Source organism: Tachysurus vachellii, chromosome 12, assembly GCF_030014155.1.
Source record: "Tachysurus vachellii isolate PV-2020 chromosome 12, HZAU_Pvac_v1, whole genome shotgun sequence".
Lineage (NCBI taxonomy): Eukaryota > Metazoa > Chordata > Actinopteri > Siluriformes > Bagridae > Tachysurus > Tachysurus vachellii.
In genome coordinates, this window is record NC_083471.1 from 2,310,905 (window position 1) to 2,321,985 (window position 11,081).

At 42.4% G+C, this 11,081-nt stretch overlaps 1 protein-coding gene across 3 annotated transcripts in view; it reads left to right on the plus strand.

Annotated features, from left to right (window-relative positions):
- Nucleotides 1-4,129: 4,129 nt before the first annotated feature.
- The window catches only part of LOC132854547 (DNA (cytosine-5)-methyltransferase 3A-like), a 46,622-nt gene continuing 39,670 nt past the window's right edge, over nucleotides 4,130-11,081 (plus strand). For all 3 annotated transcript variants that reach the window (XM_060883023.1, XM_060883024.1, XM_060883025.1), the window contains exons 1-2: nucleotides 4,130-4,262; nucleotides 10,613-10,813. In XM_060883023.1, the coding sequence (XP_060739006.1) occupies nucleotides 10,733-10,813 (81 nt within the window). In that variant the 5' untranslated portion in view covers nucleotides 4,130-4,262; nucleotides 10,613-10,732. The remainder of the gene's footprint in view (nucleotides 4,263-10,612; nucleotides 10,814-11,081) is intronic.

Consider the following 11,081-nt stretch of genomic DNA (forward strand, 5'->3'; position numbering starts at 1 on the left):
CTCCAGAACAAACACCACCAACATCCATCCTTCAGACTGAACATTGAAGCCTCTTGTCTGTTATTCCTGAAGTGAAGTCACTCCTATTGTTCTGTAACGGACTGCACAATAACGCGTGTTCTCCAACACAAACATCTTACGACCCGCCACGTAAACACACACGCGTTCTTCAAAAATCCCTAACGAGATTTATTTTTAGCGCCGTTTCCACTGGTGAATCTGTAGCTGTTCAGCGAGTCAACCGTCGTCCTATTGGCCGATTATAGCTGAGCGTCTTAGCAGCGCTTTCTCACTTCGTATTTGATCGCGTCAGCACTGTGAGTCCAGAGATCTCGACTCACTTCTGTTTATGATGCATGAAAAACTCTCAGGGAAATTAAAAAACAAAATTTCCTGAGTGGCTCAAAAAAAAAAAAAAATTCAATCTTTCAAACTTAAAAATTCACAGTTTGTGTAAGAAATTCTTCTTGCGTCTGAAGATGGCGGCTAACATTAAAGGTCCGTCGTGTTTTTGTCTTGCTAGTTCGCCACAAAACCACCAACACGAGCACCGCGAACTGAGGCCCTGACGATAAATCTTAAAGAACGCAGAAATCCAAAGCTAGCGAATTGAATTGCGTTTCAGATTGTTTCATAGAATAATTGTGTTCAAGCAAGAATTAAAGAGATCCTAGCGTCTTGCTTGAATCCGCCCCAGATATTCACCTACGCTGGGATTAAAGGAAAACGCATTCCTTTCATCATCCGGAGTGACAGACAGCGAATGATCGAGCAGGACAGAAAGGTTTTAACCCAGTTTTTGTCTGACCTCCTTAACCGCGGGGTTAGTCGAAGACATCATCAATCGAGAATAAAACAGTGACCTTTGACCCCATTGCTGCGGCGAGACAGAAGAAACCAGCGGGAGAGCAGCGGCAGAGATGGATCAAGTGAGGACATGTATGTGAGGTGTGTGTGTGTGTGTGTGTGTGTGTGTGACGGTCAGACGACCATCTTGGCGAGCCGCCAACGCAAGCAGACACGACATGGAACGCATTTTAATGAGAACGAGGCGAGCCAAGGACAGTGTGTGAGAGAGTGAGAGAGAGATGTAGTGTTGTGTGTGTGTGTGTGTGTGTGTATGTGTGTGTGTGTGTTGTCAGGTCACCACATATGTGTTAGCATGTATCAAAGAGGTGATGAGGCTCAAATGAAATTGACGTAATTTGATACAAGTCCTAATCAGATCACTGTATAATTGGAACAGCTGTGTGTGTGTGTGTGTGTGTGTGTGTGTGTGTGTGTGTGTGTGTGTGTGTGTGTTTAAATAGCCAAACTATGATTTACCCAAGGACACATTCCAAATCTGCTCCCTTGCCCTTCCCTATTCTCCCTTGTTAAGCCTTCCTCTGTTCCTCCCTTCCTGTTCACCCCCCCACACACACACTTACACACACACACACACACACACACACACACACACAGGCTGTGTCCTAGGTGCCAGAATTCAGTAGAAAAAAACAACATAAAATGACACGTGGACTTCAGCCGAGTAACAGAGATGAACTAGACATACTGGTGTTGATCTACACTCTGAGCACTACACAGTGCTTGTGGGCGGAGCTGCTTTGAATATGTTTTAAGCCCCGCCCACACTTGAAAATGCCATCCTGAAATGTATTAAATCTTTTCTTATTTTTAAATGTTTGTGATTCCGGTGCTACTGTAATTAGTTGCCTGGTGCAGTATTTTCCTGCCCGTGTGAGGTTGTAAAGCATCTGACGTTAGAGGAGGACAATGTTGGTGATGTTAGTGATGTTGGTGTTGTTGGTGATGTTAGTGATGTTGGTGTTGGCAATGTTGGTGTTGGTGATGTTGGTGATGTTAGTGATGTTGGTGTTGGCAATATTGGTGTTGGTGATGTTGGTGTTGGTGATGTTAGTGATGTTGATATTGGTGATGTTAGCGATGTTGGTGTTGGTGATGTTGGCGATGTTAGTGATGTTGGCGATGTTGGCAATGTTGGTGATTTTGGCGATGTTAGTGATGTTGGCGATGTTGGTGATGGCGATGTTGGTGATGTTGGTGTTGGTGATGTTGGCAATGTTGGTGATTTTGGCGGTTAGTGATGTTGGCGATGTTGGTGTTGGTGATGTTGGTGATGTTGGCGATGTTGGCGATTTTGATGCAGCTCCAATGGCGTTTAATAGGAGAAAAACTTTTCAACACACAGGAAACCCAGAGCTTCTTTTCTCAGAGCAAATGCTGGACTCAAAGTCCCAAAATGCATCACAGCAGTACATGACACTGAGTTACCACAGATGCTAGGCTCAGCTGGTAAGGACTAAAGCGTCGCTGCACTGCTGTCTTTATTCAGAGGTAACGTCAGGGTTAAAACCCACTGCTACATTATCAAAAGGGCATTTTGGGTAACAGAGGAAAAAATGTTTCTGAAATAAATCTTGCTGAAGATCCCACATTAATTATATAGAGTCATTTGTGGAATTTTTTCCTTTAAGAATGCAGACATGACGATTATGTGTTAAGTGTGTGTGTGTGTGTGTGTGTGTGTGTGTGTGTGTGTGTGTGTTGTCAGAGGCAGTAAATGGGTCACTCCGAGCTCAGTGGAGCCATTTTGGATCTCAGCTGCTCAGTATTAGTGTGTTATGGAGCACAAAGGGAAATGGGGCAATAATAAGTGTTGAAGCCAGAGCAGATTTGTTGACAGCTGACGCCTCAGTTTCATTTTTAATCAGGATTTACTGCACACAGCTCCTTATATCTGAGTGATAAAACACACTGTGTCATGGTGTTATGGTAAAATAATCAGTGATGGAGTAGTGAATAGTGACAATAGTGAGGTGTTGTTCATCTTATACTACAGCACACATTTTATCTCTTTATAGTTTCATTTAATGTTGAAGAGCAATTTCCTCTTCTCACTCACACCATGAACAGTAATAAACCATCGGTCCCTCACCTATCCTCAGTCCCTTACCTTCCCTTGCTGCCGTCGGTCCTTCACCTGTCCTCGCCGTTCTCGGTCCCTCACCTGGCCTCGGTCACTCACCTGCCCTTGGTCTCTCACCTGTCCTCTGTCCTTCACCTGTCCTCGGTCCCTCACCTGCCCTCGGTCGCTCACCTGTCCTTGGTCTCTCACCTGCCCTCGGCCCCCACCTCTCTTTGGTACCTCACCTGCCCTCGGTCCCTCACCTGCCCTCTGTCCCTCACCTCTCTTCGGTCCCTCACCTGCCCTCTGTCCCTCACCTCTCTTCGGTACCTCACCTGTCCTCGGCCCCTCACCTGCCCTCGGTCCCTCACCTGTCCTTCACCTGCCCTCAGTCCCTCACCTGCCCTCTGTCCCTCACCTGTCCTCGGCCCCTCACCTGCCCTCGGTCCCTCACCTGTCCTTCACCTGCCCTCAGTCCCTCACCTGCCCTCTGTCCCTCACCTGTCCTCTGTCCCTCACCTACGCCACTTTACAGAGAAAACCTGTTGACTGTTTCAGAGCCTGACACTAAAGACTAAATATTCATCACCTTACAGAAAATGTCATAAAAAAAGTGTACAAACTTTTCTTTACAAATGTGTTCATGTGGACCGTCTGCAGCAGAGGTTCCTGTGACCTTCAGGACCACGAGTGTCTGCTTGAAGGTTTTTGTTTATTTAACTACTGAATGTTCAACTGAACTTTTCCAACATTTCACACCGAATGTTCCCACGTGTCTGATCACGTGTTTGTGTGACTTGAGACGGTGAGGTGTTGTTAATAAACACGTTTTGGCTTCTTTATGTCGAGAAGAAATGGCAGATTCTGGCCCTAATGAAGCCGTTCGGGTTTTACAGTTTTGTCCGTTATTTTTTAAACATTTAAATACTAAATATTTGAAATTGCGCGGGATTCAATCAAACCGCCACTGCGTTCCAGTTCTAAAATACATAATCTCTCTCTCTCTCTCTCTCTCTCTCTCTCTCTCTCTCTCTCTCTATCTTTTCCCGTGATGTCACGAGCACCGACGACAACAACGACTCTCCCACCGTTTTTAGGACCCTGCGGAATCTCTTCCGGTCTGACGTCCTCTGCGGCGGCGCGTGAGAGCCCCAGTGAGCCACCGGGGCCGGAGTGAGGGAGAGAGAGTGTGTGTGTGTGTGTGTGTGTGTGTGTGTGTGAGAGAGAGAGAGAGAGAGAGAGAGAGAGAGAGAGCGGCCGCGGAGGGAAGACGGGACGGGGCAGCGCGAAAGCGACTACCGGAGGGGGCTCAGGCCTGGGGCCGGCGAAACGGGTAACGTTTCCCAATATTTTCCTCTTCTCTCCTTCTTCTCTCCTTCTTCTCTCCCTCAAATATCCTTCTTCTCTCCTTCTTCTCTCCCTCTAATCTCCTTCTTCTCTCTTGCTGTATTTTTTTCTGCGCACTAATCCCGAGCCGAGGCGCGCGCGCACACACGCACTAACGGTATGGCGTTATGTCTGAAGGATTCGCCGTTTTACCCCCTTTTAGTCCTCACGAGTCACCTTCGGGGAAGACAGACACTCACCGAATAACGAGTAAAGAGGTCGTCGAGCTTTCTATTCGCCGTTAGTGGAAAATAACCGGAGCTCGGTGACGTTTTTCCCCTCGCGCTGAACTTGGTAGATAGATAAATCCCTCCAGCGCAGAATTAAACACCGACACAATTCTGTACACGGTGTCCTCACGGTGGCGTCCTGATTGTGACAGAGACGCAGGTGTGGAATCAGGACATCAAAGAGAAACCTGTCAGTGTTAAACACCTCATAATAACGCAAATGTGTAACATAAGTCTTAACATAACCCTGTAGGTGTTAATTCAATACTGTAAGATCATAACAATGTATTAAACACGTCCTAATGTAATCCTGTCGGTGTTAATTCTACACTGTGGAGTGCAAGAGTCTAATAAACACTTAAAGTCTTAACACAACCCTGTAGGTGTTGATTCTACACTGTGGAGTGTAATAAACATTTAAAGTCTTAACCCTGTAGGTGTTGATTCAATACTGTAAGATCATAACAATGTATTAATCACGTCCTAATGTAATCCTGTCGGTGTTAATTCTACACTGTGGAGTGCAAGAGTCTAATAAACACTTAAAGTCTTAACATAACCCTGTAGGTGTTGATTCAATACTGTAAGAGAATATTTAACACTTAAAAAGTCTTAACACAACCCTGTAGGTGTTGATTCTACACTGTGGAGTGTAATAAACATTTAAAGTCTTAACCCTGTAGGTGTTGATTCAATACTGTAAGAGAATATTAAACACTTAGCAGGTCTTAATGTAATCCTGTAGGTGTTAATTCAATACTGTAAGATCATAGAAATGTATTAAACACGTCCTAATGTAATCCTGTCAGTGTTAATTCTACACTGTGGAGTGCAAGAGTCTAATAAACACTTAAAGTCAACATAACCCTGTAGGTGTTGATCCAATACAGTAAGAGAATATTAAACACTTAAAATGTCTTAACGTCACCCAGTAGGTAAATTCAATGCTGTAGGAGTATATTGAATACTTAATAATATGTTAATGTCACCCAGTAGGTGTTAATTCAACACTGTAAGATCATAACAATGTATTAAACGCGTCCTAATGTAATCCTGTAAGTGTTAATTCTACAGTGTGGAGTGCAAGTCTTAACATAACCCTGTAGGTGTAAATTCAATACTGTAGGAGTATATTGAATACATAATAATGTCTTAACATCACCCAGGTGTTAATTCAATACCGTTAGATCATAACAATGTATTAAACACTTCTTGATGTAATCCTGTCAGTGTTAATTCTAAACTGTGGAGTGTAATAAACATTTAAAGTCTTAACCCTGTAGGTGTTAATTCAATGTTGTAGGAGTATACTGAATACTTTATAACGTGTTAATGTCACCCAGTAGGTGTTGATTCAATACCGTAAGATCATAACAATGTATTAAACACATCCTAATGTAATCCTGTCAGTGTTAATTGTACACTGTGGAGTGTAATAAACATTTAAAGTCTTAACCCTGTGTGTTAATTAAATGCGGAGTATATTAAACACTCAATTCTTAACTAAACCCTGTGTGGGTTGATTCAATACCATACAAATCTAATCAATTAATCCAATCAACATATTTCTTAATGCAACATTGTGCGTGTTAATTCAACCTTACAAGAGTGTAATGAACACTAAATAATGACTTAACACAACTTTGTAGGTGTTAATACACATCGTAGGAGTCTGACAAACACTATTAACACATTGTTGAATTAACACTTACAGGATTGCATGAAAACCTTCAGTTGCACAGCAGTGAATTTGAACCTGTGGGTGTTAATTCAGTGTAATAAGATTTTCTTCAACACTTACAGGATTTCTCTTTTAAGGCCAAGACCCGACTAGAACATCAACACCGTTTAATAACACGGTTAATACCAGTTTAGATTCGATTAAACACTATCACAGTTACGAAATGACATGGATGTTATATATCAGTGTTATAAGATTTAAAAACAACCGTGCAGGTGTTTACCCAAGGTGTTAACTGTGTGTTAACGCTAATTGTTTTAAAAGTCAAAGTTAATGCAACACTTCTAATTACTGTGTTAGAAGCCGTTCTTTCAGCCATGCGTTAAGTAAATCAATAACATTAGTCTGTTGTGTTGAACCGTGCAGTTGTTCATTTAACAGTGTACGAGTTAATCAAACACTACAAACAAACATGCTAACACAACACAACACAGCGGTGTCGTAATGCACTGAGGACTCCATGTGTGACCTTACTTATGTAGTTGAACGTCCACAAAACTGTCCTTTCAGTTTCAGCTTCAGTTTCCCACAACCGTTAGTTCCGGTTCCTTTAATCTGATTGGACACTGTTTGTCACGTAACATTAGTTGGAAGCGGTCACTCCAGTCGAGTTGGTGACGTCATCTGAGGACATGGAAAATTATACAAGTTTTAACTTTTGACTTAATTATACATCAATGTGCAAATCAACGTGAGCTAGCTAGCCGCTTAGCCGCCTTGCTATAAAGCGACTGTGGTTAGTTCAGGATCTGAAGCAGCAGTAATGCTTAATAGTGCTTTATTACAGCATGTTGGCTAGCTGGCTACACAGTGTGGGCAGATATTCAGTAAAACAGCTAAAAAGTAACTTCCTGAAACCACCGGAACCGATCGATACGATCCTGGCTGAAACGATTTCATGCTGGAACCCGACAGCTGCATTTTAATTGACAGGCTCCTGCACGTCCCTGCGGGGTTTCCACACCACACCCGCCACAGGTGATTTCACACCTTTTCACTCGACGGTGTCTCCTTAACGAATGAAGGAGAATCGCATTAAATGTCCCTGCAGATCAGGAAAAGCTCTTAAATAACTAAATTAAAGCGACAGAGAATACAAATAAATTGCTGTGTTACGTCATATACTGAGGTAAATATGTAGCTAGAGAGAGAGAGAGAGAGTGTGTGTGTGTGTGTGTGTGTGCGTGTGTTTATTTAGAAATTTCCAACAGTTAATACAAAGCGTGTTGTCTTAGTCCTGATGGTTGTGAGGAGTTTTTTTTAAACACATCTGAGGGAACTGTTTAAATCTCCATACATTTACAAATAGAGCTAACAACATCTTAAGCCTCAGTCGTGATTTACTTAGTGATTAAAATAGTGCAGACAAAAAAAAAGCTATTGTGCTGTAAATAAAACGTATTCAGTTTCATATTTGTGAGTTTAAAACTGAGGAAAAACTGCTGAGTAAATTCTGTGTTAACGTACTGTGTTAGCGTACCGTGTTAGCGTACCGCTTTGTTGTACTGTGTTAATGTACTGTGTTAGCGTACCGCTATGTTATGCTGTGTTAGCATACCGCTTTGTTATACTGTGTTAATGTAATGTTTTGTAATACTGTGTTAGCTTACTGTTCTGCTATACTGTGTTACCATACTGCGTAAGAGCACTGTTTTGTTTTATTTTGTTAGCGTACGTTGTTAGCATACTGTGTTAGTGTACTGCTACAACTTGTTCAAAATTCTTCTGCCCGCATTATTACTCGTACTTCCTCTATCCATCATATTACACCTGTTCTGGAGCAGCTTCACTGGCTTGCCATTATTTTTTATATTAAGTATTAAGTATAAAATTCTTCTTCTAACATTTAAAGCTATCCACAATCTTGCACCTTCATATCTTGTTGATCTTCTTCATACTCCAAAACAAACTCGTACTCTTAGATCTTCTTCTTCCACTCATTTCATTGTTCCCTCTGTCCGTCTTGTAACTATGGGGGATAGAGCTTTCAGTTACTCTGCACCTCGGCTCTGGAACTCACTTCCATCTGAACTCCGTAATATTGATTCTCTTTCATTATTTAAATCTCAGCTTAAAACTCATCTGTTTAGTTTAGCTTATTCTACACCATAATTTGTACTGCTGGTCTAATTTGTATCGCAATGTAGCTATTCGATTTTGATTGTCTTTGTTGTTTTTTGTACGGTGACCTTGAGTGTTCAGAAAGGCGCCTTTAAATAAAATGTATTATTATTATTATTATTTCTGTTCTGTTATACTGTGTTAGTGTACTGTGCTAGCGTACTCTCTGTGTTCTATACACACTCCACATAGCCATGTTTACGGTGGCTAAAAGATGATTCCTCATTTTGCTAGAACCTGTGGAAGTTTACTTGATGCTAAATGTGCTATTAGCCGTCCAGAGTCTTTTTTTTTTACTACTTTTTACTTTTTTTAATAATTTACTGGTGTTCATATTCCCACACATATCATCTTGTTGTCACAGTCCCTGAATCTTCACCTCGTCTCTGTAAAAGGTTCGCTGGCTAAATCTTTAGCCTCAGTCATTAGCAGGATTGCTCTGAATGTGTATTTCCACGTTGCCTAGCAACAGCATCGTCACAAAATAAAAAGCCTCCCGTAGCACATCTCGTTAAATTGTCAAAACAATTACAGAATGATGAAGATTTTTAGATCTTTTTTCTTTAACTTTAGACAGATACAGCCGGCGAGATGATTAACCTCTTGGGGATTAGCTAGCTAATTAGCGATAAAGACAGGAGAATAGAAGTTGGCGACATTTGTACCAAAACCTGCCTCAGCTCAGAAGAACCGACAAACTGATTTGTGGCCTTGTTGTTATGTTCATCTGTGGTCTCAATGACGGCTGGAATGGAATCCTGTGGAAGGAAAAGTCACAAATTAAATTGTGTAGCACTTTGTGTTTGTGCACTAACAGCGTGATCAACACCAGCATTAGTGTGCAGGACAATCCACGCTAGTGAGACGCCGGAGCTGAAGGCTGCTCAGGATAGAAACTGGCAGCAGTTCAGCGAGCGCCATGTTACACAGGCCAGTCCCACGCGGGAGGATTTTTACAGCGAGCCAGTCCACGACTTGCTTATCTTCATTCCTCTCTCCCGCAAAAACTTAAAAAATGAATGAATAAAACTGCTGACTGCGCCGACGCGAGCCGACAAGATAACGAGCTTCAAGGACTCTCCTGTTTTGCTTCTAAATAAAGCGAGTTTGACTGATGCTCAAATTGCTGCTTTAGTCGACGATGAAAAGCCTCTGTGGAAAAACCCAGACGTTTCACCCCACTTCTTGTCTGCATTACAGCTGAGACACAAAACGTTTAAAGACGTCTTAAATGCCAAAGAGCGACTGGTGAACCGTTTTATACTCCTTTCAGCCGATCAAATTGTTTGCACAGTAAAACAAAGGTCTCAATACGTTAAAGTGACGCTGTGTCTGCGCGTCTCTTCAGCTCGACTCACAACGGTTTTGTGATTCAAATTTGAAAAATCTGTTGGCCTTAAACTAATGTATATAATGTCCCCCGGACTCACACTAGAACCCGATGGATCCCAGAGTCTCTCGTCTCTGACTGATGCTTTTGTTGCCAGTTTGCGTAGCCTGGTCTAAAGGTAAACGATTTTTAAGCTGACCGGTGAGTCGACTCATCAGACGCAGCGATCCCTGCTACTTTTATCCAAGCTTTATTTTTCTTCCTTATGTTTCTACAGGAAGAATAAAATGGACCGCCAGATCTGTAAGTTTTTTCTCCATTTCTGAAGAAACATCGGACCACAAGCACCAAAGGATCGGTCCAATCAATCGCTCGAGACAAGTGTTCGGTCTCCTACTTAATATGCAAAGAAATGTCTTTGTTTTTCTTTCCACACATAACTCAGATGCTGAAGATGAAAAAAAAGAAAGAAAAAAAAAGAATAAAAAACGAAGGATTGTTCATTTCCCAAGCTTGCACCCATGTACATGCTAACGGAGCTAAAAAGTCATTGACGCGTATAGCCTCCGGTTTAGCATCGTACAAGCCACAAATCAGCCAAACAAACTTACTGACAAGTCGTTAATTAAAAAGAACAGACCAAAGTTAGGAGGCGTGGCCTAAACTCTGAAGGCGGAGTTCTATAATAAAACAGTTCTGATTTGATTTGTACGCTCAGTTGAAATGATAATTGTCTCTCCGTTTCATGCGGTGACGTGCGTCGGGCTTTTCGTATTCGTAGCCGTAAGATTTAAACACGTGTCAATTAACTGATTTTCAAGATCGTTTTCAGTTTTCCTCAGTAATAGAGATGATGTTTTTTTCTCCTTCCGCAGGGAGAAGGAGGACGGAAGGTTGATCAGCAACATCGGATCAGCAACATCGCTCCAGAACTTTCTTTCTTTCTCATCCGCGTTCATTTCTAAATGCATCACAAGTAGTTGGGTTTAGTTTCGATGATGCCGTCCAACGCCGCCGCTCTCGCCCCCGAATTCAAAACGTCTGATGTGGACTGTGACGCAGCAGCGAAGAAAGCGGTGAGTCTGTGTGCACGAGCGAGTGTGTGAGTCTTGGCGCAGAAACGCACACACAGCAGGACGCTGGAGCGAACCCGAGGCGGAGAAGGACGAATGAGGGACGATGTGGTTTGTCCTGAAAAGACTTCACCGTACAGGAAGTGTGAATTATTGATACGTGGCTTTTTGCCCAAATCGTGGACAAGTTTTAGGCTACGCAGCATAAAGCACAGAAAATGTACACCTACTGTGTTAAATAGTAACTCGTCCAGTATTGAGTTCAGTCATG